This window comes from Balearica regulorum, chromosome 16 (genome assembly GCF_011004875.1).
Source record: "Balearica regulorum gibbericeps isolate bBalReg1 chromosome 16, bBalReg1.pri, whole genome shotgun sequence".
Classification (NCBI taxonomy): domain Eukaryota; kingdom Metazoa; phylum Chordata; class Aves; order Gruiformes; family Gruidae; genus Balearica; species Balearica regulorum.
The window spans coordinates 3,187,704-3,208,986 of record NC_046199.1 but is presented as its reverse complement, the minus strand read 5'-3'; the positions used below and the strand labels follow the sequence as shown (position 1 = coordinate 3,208,986).

The following is a 21,283-nucleotide window of genomic DNA, read 5'->3' as shown; positions in this document are numbered from 1 at the left end:
TTGTTTAAAGAACAAAAATTCACCGCTGGGAAGGATGCTTTTACTGATACACGTTTGCAGGTATGTGCCTGCAGGCTGCTGAGAGCAGTCAAAGCTGTGTTACAGGTGCTACCAAACAGCCATACCTAATCCTGCTGTTCCCCTGCTACTGCTGTGGAGGGATTACTTCCACAGGGGAATCTGAGTGAGCTCTAGAGCAGTGAGAAGCATTATGGAAAAGTTACCCTGTGTTTGGTTTACACTTGCAGCACTACTCAGGCTCAGTACAGCTCCTTTCCCCAGGGAAATGGCCTCACTCAGCCCTGAAAATCAGAGAGGCTTTCTGGGGTGCATCCTCAGCAATCCATGTCATCTCATTGTGTATGCTGAGAGTGGAGCAGTGGATTGATGATCTTGGCAGACATTAATTACTTTGGAAGCATTGCTGGACAATGCAATACTCTGCTTCTGGAAATCAGGCAGATTAGATGCACCTAAAGTACGTAATAAAATACATTTAATGTACTTGTATTTTATTAAGCAATAGATCTGGTACCCTCCTTCAAGGACAGTGATAGTCGTAGCTTTCCATCGCAGAAAGTGTAGCTGTCTTCTGGTGGGTTCTGTGAAATCTTCCAGCCTGGGAGAGGGTTTACAAAACTGGCTGCATCTCCCTGAAGGCCTTGGAGCAGTGTTTCTCATTCCCCTAAACGAGAACATCTCTGCTTTCTGGGCCCCTCTCTGACTCTGAGCTGCGTGGGTAGTGCAAGAGTGGGAATGGTGGGAGCATCAACAGAAACCTGGTATTAAAACAAGGAGTAAAGGGAGTAGCTGTTGTAAGTCAGACACATCCAGGTCATGTGCTTTCCTGATTTCTTTGGTGGAATTCTTCCTCTCCCGGTTCTGGGACAGTCACCAATCAGTAGTGGAAACAGCTGCTGTGTTCGGATGCTCGTCTGTAAGTGCAAACTGGGACAGGAAGGACTCATAGCTTGTCCTCAGGTGTAGCTCCAAGGCTTTTTTCCACTGATGGATGGAGACTTCATCTTCAGCTGTGGGCTGTTTAGAGCAAGGCCATGCTGGACTAAAAATTAACCAATTTCATGTAAACACTCTGATTGTCCTACTGTGGGTTTGGTTGCAGATGAGATATGAAGATGGTGCTGCCCTAAGACAGCATGATGATGCCTGCTTAAGGGTTTGGAGATTCTTGGTTTGGCCTGAGGGACTGGAAAACATAGGGATCATGGTCTGAAGCTTGTTTCCAAAGGCTATATATGCATGTACTGAGACCTGGCATCTGCCAGTTTTCTCCTGTCGTATCTTGAGGTTCTTCTGTCCCAAGTCTCTCTGTTAATGGCTTGCACTCTTTATTACTTTATTACTAGTGAAATCTCTGAAGTAATTACCAGGTGAATGGTGGTGCCAAATGGATGAACTAAAGATGTGAGAGCAGAAAAATACCTTCTTCAGGCACATACTGTCCCATGGGCTTGCAGCGTGGGGGGTGTGCTTTCCCCGATGCTGTGAGTCAGGGTATTTTAGTGCCATGTTACTCAGACAGTTGGCAGGCACGGAATCGCTTGAAGTTGTTTTTTCCGTCTGAGGGCTGACTCGGAAGCAGAGCTTGACTCATCGCTGTCAGGTATGCATGCTGGTTTGTGGGGAGATGCTGGGAAGGATAGTTTGATGTTTTGGAGATCTCAAGCCCTGTTCCTGCTCTGCGGAGCCTTTTCTGTCACAGGATGCAGGGCAGGAACGGGGAGCTGGCAAGCGCTCTCAGCCTTGTGCTGTTCTGCGCAGCAGTGCAATGAAGGAAGGGGACAGGTATTAAAGGTTGGTGACCACTTGATTACACAGTGTCTTTGGTCTCCTGTGGTTTTGCCCAGTCAGAAGCACCTCTGGACTTGTGCCTCTGTGAGAGGGCATTCAGTATTATAGAAGATTTTCACTGGAAGTAGCTTTTACCGAGCTCTGATAACCCGTAATCCTGCTCCTGTAGGCAAATGGGACTTTTCTCCTCTGTTAAGTCTGTAAAGAAAGAAGATGCTCGGGCAGCACTTGTGTGGTTGCTTTGTGGCTGAGCAGTAAGGAGAGGGGTTGTGCAAGCTCTCCTGCTTGGGAACACACACCGGCAGCAGCCTTGAATCAAGGGAGCAGCTTTCATTTGGGTTGTGTTGGAGCTGTTTGTACCCAGCCTTTTCCTCTGAAACCCTTGGTAGCTGCTACTGGCAGGGATACAGCATGCGCCTATATAAATACAAGGGAATATCCAGGAAGTATTTGACCAGATAAACAAGTTGGATGTCAATAAGCACCCAGGATTAGATGGCATGCGCCCCAGAGGACTGCAGGAACTTGAATGTGAAATTGCAGAGCTGCTGGCCAGGGTATGCCGTGTGTTATTGTAAAGGGCTGCCGTGCCAAGGACTGGGAGGTTGCCAGCCCCGCTCTGTCTAGAGAGGGCAATAAAGGGGGTCCTGGGAACTGGTAAATCCGATTTGCATCCCTGGTGGTACGACGGAATCTGGTCACTGTGCATGGACCAGTGCAGTCTGCAGGGAAAGGCGATGGAGCCTCTGTAAGGTGAAGTCTTGCTGGCAGACCTGCAAAAGTGCAGGGTGGGTGGCGCTGAGCGTACGGATGTGGCTGTTTTCAGACCACTTTCGTGAGGTTTCCCACAAAAGATTGTTCAGGAAAGTAATTTAATAGTGAATGGAAAAAAGATCTTTCAATGGAGCTGGTTTAGCCTTACCCTTTGCTTCCTGACTTTTAATGGTCACTTTTCAGGACCAGGAGCAGGTCTGCCAAGGATTAGTGTTGAGTCTGAACTGCTGATGGTAGCCAGGCTCACGTGCCCTCCATAAACAGCATCTCCAACTGCTGCTCCTGGAGGCGAAACACCGGACCCTGGTTCTGACCCAGCGTAGTATTTTGGTTTAGTCTAAGAGGCTCTTGGCTGAGCTGCTGTGAACGTCCCAGTACTGAAGTGTAGTATTGCTGTGTAAATGAGACCTGTGGTGAGTTTTATGTTCTTATTTAGTGTTTTTTCCTCATGCTGCTCATTGCTCTGATAGAAGGTCTGGTTCTGTTGATTCAACACAAGGGGTGTTGAAATTGCTTCTTACACCCCTGTTTTAGAATATTGGCTTATACTCTGTTCAGAGACACCTTTCCGCATGGTTCTGGGCATGTGGTTGCACAGTAACTACCTGGGGGAGTAGTGGGGGGGTGTGTGCACAGACAATAGCTCCCAGATTTTTCTCAAGCCTATGAAACTTGTATCTTGTAACACTGGCAAATATTACAGCACCATGATATGTTTTAAAACTAGTTTGCTTACTGTTGGGAGGGGCACAGCGGTTATGCAATGATGGCATATTGTGAATATTGGCAGGAGAGTTGAAACTTGGGGTGGATAAATGAAGTTCATGGACAGAGAGGATGGTGATCTCCTGTACAGATTCAGGACATGGAAGATCAGAGCCTTCAGTTTGCTCATTGGACTAGAAAACCTGATTATGTTATTTTAGCTGTATGAATGGCTTGTGTGTTCTCCCCTGGCACCCTGGTGTGAATGGAGCAGAAGAAGTGGACAAGGTCTCAGGCTCAGACACTTGCTCTGAGTAGTGGCATTTACAGGGTACAAAGCGGTCAGGCTTTGCCAAAAGAGGTGCGAGTGGGTGCTTGTTCCAAGCACAGCACTTTTCCTGTGGGTAGTTGTATTTGTTGTGCCCGGTGGGCTTTCTGTGCCCAGAGCTGCTAGGCTGTGGTATTGATTGCTTTGACAAGACCTCTGGACTCCCACCAGCACGATGAGCTTGCCTCTTCCTCCGGTGCCCAGCCCTGCATCAGAGCTGTTGCGCGTGGCTGGAGCAGGGTTTCAGTTCTCTGTTTGCATTTCTGCACATCGCTTGTAAATGTCGAAATGTGGTGTGATATGAAATTGCGATCCATGGCAGTTCTCCGTAAGTTCAAAGCCCGTCATTTTTGCAGATGTCATCTCCCTTCTTTAGGGGAATCCCTCAAGGAAATCAATGGCCTTCCTGGTTACTTTTTCACACTGGGGTACCTGATGGTGAAACATATTTTGCATTTCTGTTGCCGCTGACCATCTTCTAAGAGATATTCCTTGTACAGAATGAGATGACAGTCCAGCAGGCGACATCTGGCCATTGCCTGTAGAGGTTTCTGAGGCATGAAGTTGAAATGTCTACCAAAAATCTGATTAAAAGTTTAATTTCCTATCATGGCCTTGATAGATATTGTTTGAGCCTCCATCGAAATCAGCTTGCCTGGCCTTCAGTGTTTCTAGAAGATCTTGAAAATTTGGCAGTGTGCTCCATCCAGAGATGCAGTATTTCCCCAAATGGGGCATTTCCCAGCCGCAGGCGGCTTGTTGACTATTTTACTTATAGAAGCTTCGTCCAGGATATGTTTTGTGACCTGACTGCAAATTGTTTAAACAAGGAATCAGCTGTGTTGTGCTGGAAATAAGCTCTCCTCCCGTTGAACTGGTAAAAATAGTCCGTGGTCCTCTGAAAATATTACTTATGTCAAACTCTCACATTCTTCTACATCGTTCTGTGGATTTGGCTTGCTGGGCTAGATGTGCTGGCTGAGGTCAGCCAAAATCGGTGACCTACTGCATATGCCTTGAATATGAATTCTGTTGCAACACTGCGTGATCATTTTGTTTAAAAAAAAAAAAAAACCTTTAAAAATCTTAAACTTTCCTCTAAATAGGGGAAAAGCTATCATTTTTCTTCATTGACTGTTCTCCTGTATTGTAAAATGCTTAAAGAAAGAACATAACTAGAGTTAATGTATATCCTGTTGACTTGATGGTTACTCAATATCAAGCGAGTTGGAAAAACGTGAAACCACAGAGGAGCAGAATTCCCCTTGCCGCTGAGCAGATACCCGTCAGCGCAGAATGGCTGCTGACACCATCACCGGGGCGTTTACATGTGGTCTGTATTATAAACTCCCTTGATTTGTCAAATGTGGCCAAATAATAGTAGATTTCCCTTGAAGAGGGGCTTACGGGCTGCCGTGGATTATATCTTCTCTAAAACTGTTACCCTTGAGTGTTCCGGCTCTCAGGGATGTACATCGGATATACAAACCCTATCGCATTGACTTTACTCGCTTGCTTACATTGCTTGATGAACCAGGAGCAGTGTAAGCAGGGAGGTGTCGGTTCCTTTAGAGATGTCTGAGCATCCCACAGTCTAGAGGAAGAGGCTTGAAGTACATTTTAGGGCGTAGCCTGGCAGCTGAGTGGGAAAATTGGAGAGGATTCTGGAGGGTCAGTAAATGAACGACTGATTTTGGAGCAGTGTCCACCTCCAGCTGGGCTCTGTGCTGTAGGCATCGCTCAGGGTATGGTGAAGTGAACAGTGGCTGGACTGCACAAGATAAATATTATTTCTTTAGGTGCCTCTGGTACTTGTTCAGGTTCTGAAAGGCTGCAGATAGAAAGAGTAGCTGAGAATGTGTTTAATGAGAAGGAAGGACAGAAAGATTAATGCGGTTTTTCCTATGGGACACTAGCAACCATGCAGGGCATTGGGTGTTTTCTTTGTAGCTGCGTTTCCATATGGCTATTTTTAAAGGTGATTAGAAGACTGATTCCCTGATCATAGAGCAGATCATGGCCCAGTGTCCCTTTAGAAAAAGCTCTGTTTTAGCTGTTTTGTAAAATACAAGCATGATAAAGCCTGTATTTGAGTCAGTTGGGCTGGAGAGGATGGGCGTTGGGGGCTGGACACAGCACGTCGTGCTCTGCGGAGCACAGGGCTTCTGCTTTGGCACGGCACAGCGCTGTTTGCCAGCCTGGTTTGGGTTTCTTTGCAGCAATAGGAACCCGTTCATCCTAGGTACATGATCAACTTTTATTTGAGGTGGTTTGGCTCAGAGATGGATTTAACAGTGGAGCTTCGCTAAGTCCTACCTAGGTGTATGGGGGGCACTGGAGGGAAAAATCATAGGGTGGTTTTAATGCAGGTTTCAGAGTTAACTGAATGGTTTTAGAAGGTGATGCTGTTAAATTGATAAGATATTTATTTTCCCTGGGATTTCTGTTGCCAGGTTTACTCAACAGTGTTCTTTCAGTGCTGTCAAATATTTCTGAACATACTGGGAAAACCTTTTCACCAGCCCCTCCCAGGTTACACTCCATTGTTACACAACTACTTCTTTCTTGATCCTTGTCATGATGCAACAGGATTTGAGCATGACTGCAGGGATTGTAGAGGCTGAGCCTTCTGGTAAACAGTTTACTCAAAAAACCTCTTGGCCTTCCCAGAACTCCTTTGCTGCCATGTATCACTGGAGTGGGAGACAGGTGATGTTAAGCATGGGCAGGGCTGGGCAGTCTGTCCTGTTGTTAGGAAATATTCTCATGAAAGTTTTTTTCAAAGTCATTTCAGCCCCCTCCTGGAGTCAGCGGTGCAGACCCTGCTGGAGACCCTTCTGCTTTGGCCAGTCTGTCTAGGAGAATTTCCATATTGAACAATCCATGCCAATACGAGCATTTTTTTCTGATGAAACGATGTCTTTTTCTGATTATCTTCCACAGCTGATCTCTCCAAATTTCACATTTCAACATAATCTGTTTTCTCAAGGACAGATTTTAAAGGGCTCTCTCTACTCGAGTGCCGTTCCTGTGTCAGATGGGATAAGCAAGGTTGGGAGTGGAGGGAGAAATTGTATTTTTTCTGTTTTGGTGGCTGTTGTTCCCAAACTGCCAAGCTGTCTCCGGGCAGACCTTTCTTCAGGCTCTAGGTTTCCTGGGTCTCCTGAGCACAGCCAAGGCCAAATGGCAGCAGGAGTTTGTGAGCAGCTGATAGCGGCGGTAGCTGAGCACGCAGCCCGAGAGTGCTAGTGCAGGCGTCAGAAGGGCCCGGGGCTCTCGCTGCCCATGCGGCGTGCACGTGAGACCATTCCCCAAATGGCAGGAGCTCGGCCTGGCCAAGCTCTGCCTGGCATTTCGGCTGCTCTAATTCTGGACGCAGGGCGGATTGGAAGCCGTGAGCCTGTCTGGCTGCCCCCAGCGACCTTGCACGTGAGCAGGTGCCACCGTGCAGGAGTCTGCAGTAGAAGGCGGCTCCTTCCTTTGCCTCGTACCGTGTTCTGGGGACAGGCTGCTGGTGGAGCAGGAGCTGCAGAACTTGCTGTCTCCATCCCGTACCTCTCATGCGCCAGCTTAGAGATTTTGGGCTCTGAGTGTGTTTTAGTTTAAATGGCACCAGAGATGTTTCAGGGCGGACATTCCTGCAGTCCCCATCTCTGCTCTACTGGAGGCTTTCTGTGGTTCCACACTGTGCAAATTTTTCCTGTAACATTGCTTCATCTGGGAAAAGGTCCTTTGCCTCTTGTAACATCTTTTTCAAACTGGGAATCTGTGTTTTCATAGGGGTGCTTTCCAGTAAGTAAAATGCAGAGCCTTTTTCCTGCATTAAGCAAATGGTCTGTGGGCTGCCATCACTTCTCTGCCAGTCGGGCAATGAAACCTGGTGGCTTTGAGGTGGTTTGCTTTGCTCTGAACACTTAACTTCCAGGTGCCCCACACCTCAGCTGTGCTTGGTAACATTGGGTTAATGCATTTATTTGAGTGTGATGTGGTCACAGGAGCTTAGAGGAGAAACTTAAATGATCTTCAGCCCCTTTGGTCCTCAGTGGGAGCATTTACAGGGGTCAGACAGGCTTTGGCTTTGTGCCCTAGCTTGGTTTGGTCTGTGATTTTTCTGTTTCTGACTCTCTGCGGATCTGCAGATGGTCTGGCAGATCTTGAAAACTTGAAACACTTTCTCGGCTTCACTTCAACATTTCCTCCTGTATACCAGCTTCTCTTAGTGGTGTTATTAACCACAATTATCATTGGCAATTACCTTGAAAACCATAATTCCCACTGATGCAACCTGTGCTTCCTGCTGCTCCGTGCAAATACTGAGGCTGTGTTGCACACGGAAGCTGTATTCATCCGTTACTCAAACAAGTTATGTAAATAATTTTTATTTAGAAGTCTGGTGAAAGAGAGAAACCAAACAGCATTGGTGATTCATTTTCAGGTCAGCTTTGGGTGCTCTGGGAAGTGTGCATCCCCTTCGCCACTGAGCTGTAGCAGGCTAAGAAGTTACTGCCCCTCCCTACTGGTTATTATCCTACTGTTGAGATGGGCTTTGCTTGCTTGGATGGGCAATGTAAGACTCGCTTAGTTACGTGATGAGTGGTGAGTGGTTGAAGCAGGCCAGTGATTTGAAAAGTCCTGTAGTCAGCCCTGATGCTTGGCAGAGCACAGTAACTTTTTAACCTGCTTTGGTGCAAGTATCCAGGAGCGCATCTGGCCATCTCTCCCACGCTGCTGCTCCGCATCCCTGACTGCTCCACAGGGTCAACGCTTGAGTTAATGTGGCTCTAAAGAAATGCGTGCCTCCTCCTACAAACCACTTTCTCTACTCCACAACGAATGTACAACACTAAATCGTTTGCTGGCCTACGTGGTCATTCTAACAGGGAAGCTTAACCATGATTTGGCCACACGGGCACCAGGTGGAATAGGTCTTTGGCTCTGCATCTCCAAGGTCAAACTCCCAGCTGAGCAGTCAGTCAGTCCGCGAGCCTCCTGTAGGTATGGCTGTGCCACGGAGGTGACAAATGTTCAGGTTTCCCACCTGAAGTTTTCTTCCTCCCCTGCCCAGGGTGACTTCTCCACGTGATCATTTCTAGCTGAGACACTGGTGAGGCCACTGAAGGCATGTGCTGTGGGGCTTGGGCGTAGGCCGGTGCCTGTTCAGAAGCAGAGAGCCCGTTATTTGAACTGCTGGCAGAAGGGAACAGTATGATAAGTGCTCGGCAGAGCCTGTGCTTCCTCTAATATGTTGACAGGGATCTATTTTGTGCAGAGCTGGGCACTGCAGTCCTGCACGCTGCTGCGGTAATGGTCCCTGATGCCCTTGGGGGATCCTGGCAATGAATGGCTGCAGGCAGCTAGAGAGCTCTCATCTTTGCATGAAACCTGACTTTTTCAACAAAGCACCGATTTCTAGGAGACCCTGCCTTGGAAAGTCCCCAGTTGTGCATCTGCGTGTTTAGTTTGAAGGACTTATGTTAGTCGATGGGTGGTTCAGCTGAGACCATATGGCCAAAAAATGCCTTTCTCCAGCTGAGTGTGCACGCAACGTGCAGTATGTAAAACATGGGCTTCATGTGCTAAAAAAACTCAAATACATTCCTGCTGTCACCCAGATGATACTGTAAAATTTTGGATTACTAGTTGCTAAATGTGGGACTCGGTTTGGGGGAGATGAGAAAAGTCAGGCTCAAACTATGTTTCACCATGTATTTCATTTCATGATGTATCTGGGAAGTTTGGGGAGCTGAAAACTGGTTTTTCCTTTCAGAAGGCAACTTCTTGTTACATCAAAGGTCACACACTAGCAATTGCAGCAGTGCTGCTGCCAACTATTTTCATCACCAGTTCTTAGAAAAGGATATATTTGGGGAATGTTGGATTTTTGCAGGGCTTGGGCTGCACGCCGCAGGTATGGAAGTGTGCGCTGCGGTAATGTTTTCAGAAATGTGAGTTTTCTTATTTCATTTTTATTTCTTTTTCGATTTGGTTTGGACAAGCGAGTCTGTGCGAGAGGCTCAGAACTGACAGCTCTTGCTCTATATCCAATGGGTGCCGAAGGGAAGATGCTCACAGAACTTTGCTGCCAGGAATTTACAGGCTCGCTTTTGATGTACAGAGTACTTGGTAGCGTGCGAGAGGGCATTCCTTTACATGCCCCATCTAAAATACATAACTCTCTGAGCTTTTGTGCCAGAGAAGAGGACAGAACAATCCGAGTGCTGCTGTAGCCTGCTGAGTGTAGCTGTGGGCACTCCAAACTATTTTCAGACATGGGGAGACTTAAAGCAATTGCCTGCTTTTGAGATACTGCTCGGAGGCCTTTGCTGGAGATGCGGTGAAAGGAGGCATCTTGTCCTGTAGAAATGTGGATGTGACTCATTTCCCATTAAGCACAAGATCATTTTAAAATCTGAAGCCTGAGGTTTCCCCAGCTGATGCTAGTGGAGCTTTTTCGCAGTCACATGAATGAAGGAAAAGGACTTTGAAAGCCCTCTTGAAAAGCCTTGCAAAAGTTTTAACTTCTCTTTGACTTTGCATTGCTCCTGCGGTGCCTCATGCGTGCTGATTTTGAGGACAAGCCCGGGTGCATTCCCTGGCCTGAATTTCCCTCTGAAGGCTGGTGGGGAGGAGAACCTGGTGTATTTGAGATGTGCTTCTCGTGTGTAGGGAGAGCAGGGACATCCAAGTGGTGCCTCGCATCCGGCTGGCTCAGGGCAGGTCCGTGTCCCTCACAGGTACCGTGTGCGGGAGGCAGCGTAGCTCTGCCCGGAGCGGGTACGCAGGGCTGCTCACCCGAGCAGCCGCAGTTCCGTGTGGCCTGGCTGCCATCTCCCCTCGGCTGCTGGGCAAGCGTAGGATGCTCAGCGCAGCCTTTTACATAGGCTCTGTCCTCGTCCCACCATCAGCCCATCTTGCGGCAGCAATGACCACCCCAGCCTGAAGGAAATCAGTGCCTGTGGAGACCTGTTCGCAGAGCGGGACACAGCCAGGCTCTGTGGGAATCTGTTAAAGAGACTCATTAGAACCGCAGCCAGTGAAGGCTCAAGGCAGGGAGCAGAGCCTTCCAGAAGCGCAGGATTGCAGGGCTTGTGTCAGATGGCGCCCAGGTTTTGCATGCAAAGCAGAACCTTCCTCTCCCTTCTTAGGCAGGTATTGCACCACCAAGTTGATGGGCAAACCTGATTTCCCTGGCACGGGGAACCAAGGTGCTTTCTGCTGTGTCCTTGGCTAAGTCTGCTGCCAGCCAAAACAGCGCCCAGCCGAGCCCCCAAATAGCACGCACGGCCGCGGGCTGCCTGCCTACCTGCCTTACATGGGAAGCCTTCCAGATGGGACGGCCTGTGCTAGTCTTTCTTCCTAACGTGTTTCTTTCTTAGTAAAGATTGTAATTAGATCCTGTGGTGCAGCAGAGCATGGGCAAAGGGATGTCCCTCCTCCCTGCCCTGTTCTGCAGGTTTACGCTGGGCTGGGGGCTGGTTTGCTATGCAGTATCCAGCAGAGACCTTCAGGTGAGGGATTAGTGGGTTGGGATGCTCCAGCTTGCATTTGGAAGCATTGTGGTTGTCTTTAAGAGATATTTCATAGCAAGGCTCATCGCTGAGGGGCAGAGCTGCGCACACAGTGATACTGCACGTCTGGACCCAAGCAGGTTTGCACAGTGCTAGCCTTGATGTTGCTGCACCTGCGATCTAGATGCAGCAAGAAAACCCTCTGGATGGTGAGGGAAGGCACTCAGTGTGCTGCCAGAGGCAACAGAAGCAGATGTTCTTCCTTCGAGTCAGAACAGTTACAACTGCTCAGTCCAGTGCTGAAAACAGCTCTTGGATCTTTGATCCTCAAGTAATAAAATCAAAAAGGGAGCAGTCTGATTTCCTGGGTTCTCTTTACTAGCCAAAAGCCCTGCTGTAAGGGACCTCGTCTAACTGTTTCACATGTCATTTAGTGATGCTCTTGGTTATGATGGGGAAATCAGAGGAAACTGCCCAGGTTCCAGGGCTGAGCTGCCTGTCCTGGGCACTGGTTCTCATTCCTACGCTTTTCTTTTTCTTTATATTCTTGTTTCTCTCCTCTTTGCACTTGAAAGGGGCCAAACTTACATAAAGGATCAAGCAGGGAATCCTTTTTCAGCAGCCACTGAAGTGGGAAGATACACTGCTGTGTGCACATCAGTGCAGGTATCGATGGACCCGATTGCTGCAGAGCACTGTAGAAGCCAGGAGCATACCTAGGTATCAAGAGGGACAAGTCAAGTTTGTAAGCAGCAGATCCATGAGTAGCTTTTGAACCAGATGATCCAAGTGTAACCACCAGTTCTGAAACCCCTGTCCTACACGGGGCAGGAGGTGCAGAGTGTGTATCAGTGGGGCTCTCCAACTCTTAGGCTCTTTCCACCAGCTTCTGCCATTGGAGCCTGTGGTCACTGTAGTGCTGACACAGAATGGCACAGAATTATGCAAGAAATAAGGGTGTTTCTTTATGTATTTCTGCATCACAGGAGCCCTCCTCATGTTTGTGTTGCTGGTGGATAGTTGTGGTGGTTAGTTTTAGCTAGAATTCAGTATAGGGTTGGGTTTTTTTGGTTTGGTTTTTTTTTTTTTTTGGTATGCTCTGGACTGTTTGAGATGCTAAAGAAGTGAGGTTTCTGTTCCTGAGTTAGATGGAGCCTGGCTACAGTGGTAAGGGAGGACACGGTGTGGAGGTGCTTCATGGCTTCTCCCCAGCACCAGTGACGTTTTTTATTTGGCTGCATGTACTCAAGGGGGCACTTTTCCAGGGGGACTATCACCTATTCTTTCATGGTTCACTAATGTTTCTGTGCTGGCTGCCTTGGGAAGAGACCTACGAAAGTGTCTCCCTCCTTCCTGGATGTGGGAGACCGCTGTTCGGCCAAGCGTGAAGTCATTTCAAATTCTTCGTTAATCTCCTGATCCCTTGGGAGTGCCACCTCATTCGCATAGCTGAAGCGTTGTGTCACATTAAAATTAGCTGTTTTTTACTTTGGTAGCAAACCATTTCCCTGGGGATGTGACATTCTGGTTCCATCTCCGGGTGTAGCTCTTGGTGTTTCTTCCCATCGGTGTGTCTAATGACAAGGTCCCACTGAACTGGCACCTGAGCTGCAGGAGCCCAGAGCTGGTTCAGAGGAGCACAGAAAATAATGCAGAGCAGGCCTGACACTGAACAAATATACGTGGGTATATTTATATATGACCTTGGAAAATAAGACAGCCCTTGGCATCCCGTCGCAGTCCCTCAGATGGTAGGTATTTAAGGGCTGGGTGTTGCTGCACGACAGCATTGGCCGATGTTTCACAGACATATCTGCATGTGGGCAAGGGTGCCATGCCGTGAGTCCCACCTTGCTCTTGAGTGTGTGCACTCTTAGCTTTGGTTCTATTGAAACCTTTCTGTTTGCCTCTCTGAAAGTACCATGTATTTCCACCGCAAGCATTCAGTTGCTTTCAGGCATAGTGACCTGCACAGGGATGGGGACTTTGGACTAAATTTTCCTACTGTGGGAGAACTTTAGTCCAGGATTGGATTTCTGGGGTTTGGTTACATTGTGCTTGGAAGGGCGGGTGAGGACATGTATTGTCCAGAGCAGTAAGTACCTCTGAATGTGCAGCATCACTGTAACCTTGTAATGCTTGTGCTGTAACAAATATTACCTTGCTTTTCCAGGGAAGGGAATGAACCCGGGGATTCTGCGAAAATCACATACAGTGAGTTGCTGCACAAAGTCTGTCAGTTCGCCAATGTCCTCCGCAGCCAAGGTACAGGACTGAAGCAATAGGAGCATTGGGTACTGGGAAGGGTTTTGGAGATTGGGTTCATTTTTTGTGTGGTTGCCAGTCTGTTGAGTAATTCTGTGCAAAATGCTTCACTTCTCTGCTTCCACAGTTGTAAAGTTGGAGATTCATCTCTGGCTTTGTCTGTGAAAGCTAATCAATGCTGGTCATGTCAGCCGTACAAGGAAGAAATCTGTGCTCAAAACTTCCTGCTCTGGGGCTTTCCAGTAGCATGGTCAGTGATTAAGTTTCTGCCCCCTTCAAGGGCTGTGTCTGAGAAGATGGAGTGTTCGTTGCAGTCATCTTGCAAGAGCCATAGAGCTTGAAAGGCAAAACCCAAGGCTGGTTCAGCTTTAATTCCAGCTGAAGTTTTATTGTGTGCATATCAATGTTGATTTTAAAAGCATTAATTTCTTTCTGTGTCCTGTTCTTTTGACATGTGGTATGTTCATTTTGACAAATGTTACATTCATTTTCCCTCCACAGGTGTGAAAAAAGGAGACCGAATTTCCATCTACCTGCCGATGATCGTGGAGCTGGTTGTAGCCATGCTCGCCTGCGCCAGGATTGGAGCTCTGCACTCCGTTGTGGTAGGAACAAGCCCTTTGCATTGCTTTTGGTTCGGAGCTATTGGGAGGGAGCAGCTCTTGCTTTTGGGAGAGTGAAGGAGAGGAGCTGGAAAGATGGGTGCTGACTGTGAGATGGATGGAGACTACATTAAGGTGCTGTTTCCTAGCCCTCTTCTGTGCTAACTGTAGAATAAGCTCCTTCAGCATCAGTGCCTGGTGGTATCATTTACCATGGATGCACTGCACAGTTGCTGCTGGGGTTTTTTGGGTTGTTTTTTTGTATGTGTCCTTGCTGACTTGGCTGTGTGATCTCTGTCAGTTCGCAGGTTTCTCAGCAGACTCTCTCTGTGAGCGGATCCTCAACTGCGGTTGTTCTCTCCTCATCACGGCAGGTAAAACACGCTTCGGTACCCCTGAACCATTACTGTTGCCTGTCTGGAGGAAGGTCTTTATTTTAAAAGCCAAATGCACTTGGAATTGGAAGAGGAAGGGGCAGTGCTTCAGCTGAGCTGCTGCAAGGCGGATGCACTGCTTGTAGCTGTGCTTGAGTACTGTTTTCCACTTGGAATGTACAGTGAAGCATCTAAGCAGCCCGCCCACTTTGTCCTGTAAAGCATGATGTCACCAGCTGCTAGTAGCATGTTTCCAAATGCTTGTCATCCGTGTTCCTCTTCAACGTCAGCCACATGTTTGCAAGATGTGTCATTTATGAGGCAGTCCCAATATGAGAATTCCCTCCTTTCCCAGTTTCAAGGTAATTTATGTTGCAGCTATCACCTTATAAAGCAAGAGATCAAGAGAGTGGATAGTGTTTGCGTGTAAGCCCGCTGCATTTCCCCAGCTAGTTTTTTCCGATAGTGCAAAAAATAGTGTTTTTATTAATATGCCCACAGTATGGAAAGGACTCGCTAAACTTTGCAATCTGTGTTCTGGCCGTGTTGGATTATTGCCCACTGAATATTCCAAAGGGACATGTTGGGTCAAACTGGAACCTCTCTCAGGGAAGGAATTTCACCATTTCTCTTGGCATTTGTTTCTCTAGGCTAAAAGGGCATGTTAAGAAACCTTTCCCATCAGCTGCCTGTCTGCTTTCCCTCACTCCAGTGCATGAACTCTGCTCTGCCCTCCTGAGACCGCTTGTTGCTTCCAGCTGTCCTGGGCTGCTTTGGCTGTGAAGCTCCTCTAATGTTTTCCTTACCATTTTGCAGATGCCTTTTATCGAGGGGACAAGCTGATCAACTTGAAGCACATTGCAGACGAAGCCCTCCAGAAATGTAAAGACAGGTAAGTTTGCATTCCCTCGTAATAAGGGCATTGCTGCCGGAATCTGCTCCTGCCCAAATGGAAGCGTAAGTGTTCATAGGTGGGCGGGCTCCGCAGCAGGTCAGACACGAGCTGCACTACATTCATGAGCCTTTCAGAAGACTCCCTCATCTTAAAAATATTTTCTTTTAACTTCCCTCTTGTCTGTTGTGACCTGAAAGGCCACAGATTGGATGGGAGGATTTGCTCTAAACGCTGATCCACCATCGTTCTGGCCCATGGCACATCTCCCAGTTCTGCAGCAGCAGCTCTTGGCCTGGGAGTAATGCACCACCATACCGGCTGTGAACAGTTGGACATGGTGCCGTGGGGCATGTCCAGGTGAGACTTGAGTCTTGCTCCAAAGCCACTAAAAGAAACTAGAAATGATTCAAGTTTGGGAAATGGCTTTGTAAACAGGGACAGGCACCAACACGTGCACAGGATCAGGGCCTGACTGCACAAAAGTATATGGTGACGCTGCTTCATTTTTTTTAAGCATCTTCACTGAGAAACTGTAAACCATAGAAATAGACAGATCTATCATCAAATTTACAGAAAGGGAAATATTCATGTTGAAATGACTTTGCCAAGCTTACAGATGCAATGTCTTTGTAGCTTGTATGAGACTGAATGTGGTCTTGTAAGTTAGATGAAACATGAAAATTTAGGGCAGATAGTCTGCATGCTAGAAATTCAAACTCTTTAAAAGCATTTAAAACTCTAAAACTTGAGAACATAAGTTTGTATGTCTGTAAAAGTAGGTACCTGGGAGGACAGAAGTGATCGTGAAGTTGGGAATTAACTGATGGAGACAGTGTGTTGGTTCCCTGACGGGGCTGAAAGGGGACACGATCATTTCCTTTGCATTATAGATGGGCTGTGTCAGCCCTCATGAGGGGACAAATGCCTACTCTTTTCCTTGATGTGTAATCTGGCTTTAGAAGCCTTTCCTCTTTCTGAATCAGTCGGTCATGCCTAGGGATGGGGGCAGCCACCTAATATCTGCTGGGTGCTGTGGGAGGTTTTGTTTGTGGTCACAGGCAGGCAAATTTGGGATTTGTAAGGAATCTCCCCAGCAGTGACCTGTGAGGGATGCTTGTGGGATCCCCACTTCCTCCATAGGCATTGCACCCGAGAAATCCCCAGTAAGCTGCGCTGCCCTATTCTCCGAGCTATGTTCCTGTGGCTGGTGTCCCTTGGCAATTCACGGTGTTCTTGGAGTTTGCACAGCAGCGTACGCTCTGGCTCAACAAAAGCAGCCCAGGGCCTCTGCTCTGCCGCCGGTGCTGCCTGTGAAGCCCACGAAGGGCCGGCTTGGCCCCTGCCTGAGCAGCCCCATCTGACAGCTCCTGCCTTTCACAGGGGCTCCCCTTTGAAAAAGTGCATCGTGGTGAAGCACCTGGGGAGGGAAGAGATAGCGGTGGATGGGACATGCACCAAGTCTCCCCCTCTCAAAAGGCTGTGCCAGGACGTACAGGTATGCTCCCAGGGGGATTGGGGGGGGGGTGTGTGTGTGTGTGTGTGGATTTTATTGCTGTGGGCCTGAGCCCAGCAAATTAGTCAGTGCAAAAACACTGCAGTGCTTCCCTTGGATGCTCCTGTCCTCTGACTCCTGTTTTCTCCCCTCCTTGCTGTTGGTGCCTTTGCCTTACCCTGCTGCTTCCTTTACCACCATCGCTAGCTGCCCACCTGCAGGACCCCTGAGAGCGCAGCGGGGTACACATTCCAAAGCCACTAGGACAAGATTCCTGTTTTCCTCTGCCCAGTGAAGGACTTTTCCTAACACTGTATCTATCTCCCCTTTTGTGCAAGGAGCAATGCATTCCTGCACAGTAGCTGTCACAGGGGAAGCAGGAGAGGAAAAAACAGGAGATTGGTGCTCGTGGCATGGGTTCTACACAGCCCCCCGGCGTGACAACAATCATACGCTGAGAATAGTGTGTTCTCTGTGTAGCTGGCACAGTAACTGTCGAGGCTGAGGCTTCCCCTTGCAACTGAAAGCAGATGAAAGGATGTGGGCCAGAGGCATGTGGCGAGATGGGGGTGCAAAAAGAAGGTGTGGTGGAGCCATGGCTGCCTGCTGAGCTCCTGAGGCTGGTGTGCAGTCCTGCTATGCCCAGCAGCTACCTGCTGCCTTCATCCACTTAAAAGGCAGGTTGTTGTCAACGACCTAACAGCTCCGTGTCTTGCAATGGTGTCTTCTGTCTCTGTGTTTGGTGATTATTTGCATTGGGTTATCCCGAGATTGGTGCTTGCTCAGAAATGGAGTGTATTTTTGGGGTGGCATCCGACTGATCTCTGCTTTCAAAAGCAGATGGGCCGTGCGCATCCCTGGAACGAGAAGTCCAGCAGATTCTGTATCTTTGAGTTAATTTGCCTTGTTCAGCTGTGTTAATTTTATTGGGATGTTGCTTGGCATTTGCCAGCCTGGCCATGTTACGTTGGCCTCCTCTGCCCCTTGTCTTGTGAGGGCAGGGTAGCTGCAAAGGGCTGGGAGAACTGGAGCAGACCAGCCTTTCTGTGTGAGGTTTCCTTGGTCAGGAGGATACAGAGAAGCCTGGCCCTGAGTGGGTTGCTGTTGGTGGGGTGAGGTTCTTGTGCAGAAGAGGAGGAGGCTGGAGGGGCTCTCTTACCCTGTGGCTCTTGCTGCTCTACTTTAATAAAGATTGTTTTTCCTTGTGAGTGCATTTTTACCGTGCTGTTAGCTTGTGTAACACTATCGGACAGCCCGTGGGCTGTATGTCGGCTCTGAGCTTCTGTACCCAGCCTGCCACGTGTCGGGGGTGGCCTCTGTGACCTGCCGTGGAGGCAGCAGGTACCCTGGGAAGGCAACAGAAACAGGCAGGCATTTGCTCAGAGGGCATCTCCTGGCCCCAGCCCTGAGTGCTTTCCAGCCTGCTGGGATGGTTTTCCAGCATCTGGGCCTGTGGGCTTCCAGCTCCTTGCCTGCAAAGCCTGGTGTGGATCCTTGGCTTCTTGACTTTCACACCCTCTTTGTGGATTTTTAACAGGAAAAAAAGACTGAGAGCTCACAGAGACTCCATCCCAAGGTATTTACACACAGCCCTGCCTTCCTCCGCCTAGCACCTCCCCTCTGCTTCCCCCTCCAGCGCTCCACCTTCCTAACCACTCTGCACGGCCACACGTGCCTTTCTAACTGGGTTACCAGCAGTTGCATGTTAGCGATAGCTACCACTCGCTGCTTGGCCAGAGCTGCCCACAGTTTCGGGTTCAATACAGTGCCACCAACTTTGCTGCTGGAAACAAATCCACATCCGTAAAATCCCCTGAGTGCGCGTCAGCGTGCTGACGGGGGGAAATGCGGAACCACTGGGATGCGGTGCCAGCGTTTGGATGACGGTTCATCTCTCTTCCTTTTAAAAGCAGCTCTTGTGATGCATTTCCCTTTGTGGTGAGGCTGGCCGGCATCGCCCGTAGCTTCCTGGCTGCAGCAGCGTGCTGTGGGCAGCAAACCTGGAGCTCCAGACCCAACATGTGGCCTCTGCCTGCCCCATCCAAGGAGCTGTGGCCTCAGGACCACATGAGCAGGCAGGCAGAGGCATACCTGGTCTTGGGCTGCATGCCATGGGTCTGACCGCCTCTGTGGGGCAAGGGAACTTGGGTGCTAAAATGGAGGGATCCTTGAAGGAGGGATACAAGAAAGCAACTATTGGATGGGCTAGTGTGAGCCTACTTTGGGCTTGTTTGACCTCGTGCCTTGCTGGGAGCTTGCTGGTGGGACAGACTTGTGGAAACTGCTTCCCCAGGTAAAGCCAGGAGCCCTGGGGATCCGTGAGAGCTTTCCAAGTGGGCTTGGTTATGCCAGGCTGTGAAGCAGCTAGTGTCTCCCGCACCGCATGTGCGGGAGCTGCGTGCTGGGCCATAGGGTCCTGATGCCTCCAAATGGCGCATGAACATCATTAGGGCTGCAGAGAGTCACCGTGTGACCCCGCGGTTGCTCTCCATGCCCCCAAGCTGAGGGAGCTGCGGGGACTCTGCGCAGGCTGTGCCTGCAGATTGGGCTCTAGCCCTGCAAGGAGGAGATGTGCCCCAGCAGGGAGCTGTGAGTTCTGGGTCTGTGTCTTGTGCCTGCCCTCACAAAGTTACGGAAAGTGGAGGTCTGTGCTGAGGCTGGAGAGTGTTGCCTGCTCAGCTACCCCCGTCTCCTCTGAGGAAAGGCAAGAAGGTCAGGTGGAGTTAGGTCTTGCACTGAACTGTGCCACCCCAGAGGTGCAGCCAGCCAGCGCAGCTCCCGGGGTGACCTCTGCCCATCAGCCACAAGCGCTAGTGGCTCTGTTACAGCTCTGGCATCCTCAGGCAGCCCCTTCGGGTGGCCAGTGCTGGTTCTGCGTTGGAGCAGTCGCTTCTTATCAGGGTAATTGCCTTAAAATCCAAATAGATTTTTTTCGGGTCTGCAGGGCCAAGCAGTGTGAGCCCAACGTGTTCCTGTTTGTCTTGGGCTGTGCTGCCGTAGGGGTCCCTGCAAGGTGTGCAGGACCGGTGGGTGTGTGGCTGTGCTAAGCACTACTTTGCTGTTGGACTGCAGCTCTGGCAGCCCGGGCGGGCAGGAGGAGCCTGTTTGCTGTGAGAGCGCAGAGCAGCTGCTGCTGCAGGCCCTCTCCTGGCTGCTGCTGCTGAGAGGGATTTATCAGCATTACCAGTGGTTTGGATGATCTGCTTCAGGTCTTGCAGCCAGACCGTGTTTAAAGGTTTTTTTTGTGGCTGTGGGCTGAGAAAAGGAGCTTCTGGAGTGGGAGCTGCAGCGCTGGTGCATGGTTTGCAGCAAACAGCTCTGGGGCAGAAGCAGTGCTGTGAACATCTGCCTTGATGGTCCATGAGGGGGACGAGGTTGGGGCTGCACCTCTTGTCCCCGCTCTTGCTTTTGGGCAGGCCTGTTTCTAATCTCCTGCTTTTCTCAGATCCTCTGGAACCCAGCCACGGACATGTGGTGGCACGAGCTGATGAGCAGTGCTAGCACGGAGTGTGAGCCTGAGTGGTGTGATGCAGAAGACGAACTCTTCATCCTCTACACAAGCGGCTCAACTGGGAAACCCAAGGTATGCTTCCCAGCTCACCGTCCACGGGGCCAGGCTGAACCGCAGTAACACCTTGGCTGTGGGAACTGGTGAGGGTCATGCTGGGAGGCCCCAGGAAGAAGAGGAACCATGGAGGTGTTGGGAAAGGGGCTGTGCTGCTCATTCCTGCTCAGCTGCTGTTTGAGCTCAGCGGACTGGTGATGCTCAGCTTGGCCTGGGAGGGTGAGGGCCCTGATGAGAGCTCGCCCTGACGCTTGCATGCCTTCTCCTTGTAGGGTGTGCTGCATACATTGGGTGGATATATGCTTTTTGCTGCCACCTCCTTTAAATACGTGTTTGATTACCAACCTGAGGATGTCTACTGGTGCACAGCCGACATTGGATGGATAACGGGCCATTCCTACCTCACTTATGGACCCTTGGCAAACGGGGCAACTAGTGTGTTAGTAAGTGCTGGATGGCAGCTGCGTGCTTTTAATCCAAGAAGGTGGAGATGGTGGTACTGAGCTGCATCCGTGCATTGCTCTGTGATGAGCGTGCTTCTCTCCCTTGCGTGCAGTGCCCTGAGCTCTGTGAAGGAGGGTGATGGTCCCCAAGGAGGGCATTGGGTGACTGCTTGGTGGCAGTGGGGGGGGGCTAGTTTGTTTGTGGCTTCTGGGTGGTTAATTTTTCAAATGCTCCCGTTTCTTTCCCTTAGAAATACAAGCCTTGTGTACCAGGGGAGCCAGGGGTGCTGCAGGGTAATGTGAAAGCTGGATCAGGAGCAGGGAGTGATGTTTTCACTGCTGATGCCGATTTGACAACCTGCATTTAACTCCTGTGCCTGTATCTCTCTTGTGGTGTGTGGCTGTAACTTGTATAGAGATCAGGGAGCCAGAAGCCTGTGCCCAAGGCTTCCTGGGGAAATGCAAGCAGGAGAATCACTGTCCTGTTTGGGGAGTCCTTTTGGGGTTTCTTGTACTTTTG

The 21,283-nt window shown here is 49.5% G+C and overlaps 1 protein-coding gene across 3 annotated transcripts in view; it reads left to right on the top strand.

The window, feature by feature from the left end:
• ACSS2 (acyl-CoA synthetase short chain family member 2) overlaps positions 1-21,283 on the top strand; it is a 33,405-nt gene that overhangs the window by 5,119 nt on the left and 7,003 nt on the right. For 2 of the 3 annotated variants that reach the window (XM_075768356.1, XM_075768354.1), the window contains exons 3-10: positions 13,301-13,392; positions 13,894-13,997; positions 14,296-14,368; positions 15,185-15,260; positions 16,644-16,758; positions 18,293-18,331; positions 20,201-20,338; positions 20,593-20,763. In XM_075768356.1, the coding sequence (XP_075624471.1) occupies positions 13,301-13,392; positions 13,894-13,997; positions 14,296-14,368; positions 15,185-15,260; positions 16,644-16,758; positions 18,293-18,331; positions 20,201-20,338; positions 20,593-20,763 (808 nt within the window). The remainder of the gene's footprint in view (positions 1-13,300; positions 13,393-13,893; positions 13,998-14,295; positions 14,369-15,184; positions 15,261-16,643; positions 16,759-18,292; positions 18,332-20,200; positions 20,339-20,592; positions 20,764-21,283) is intronic. The other variant, XM_075768355.1, reaches the window with a different exon arrangement.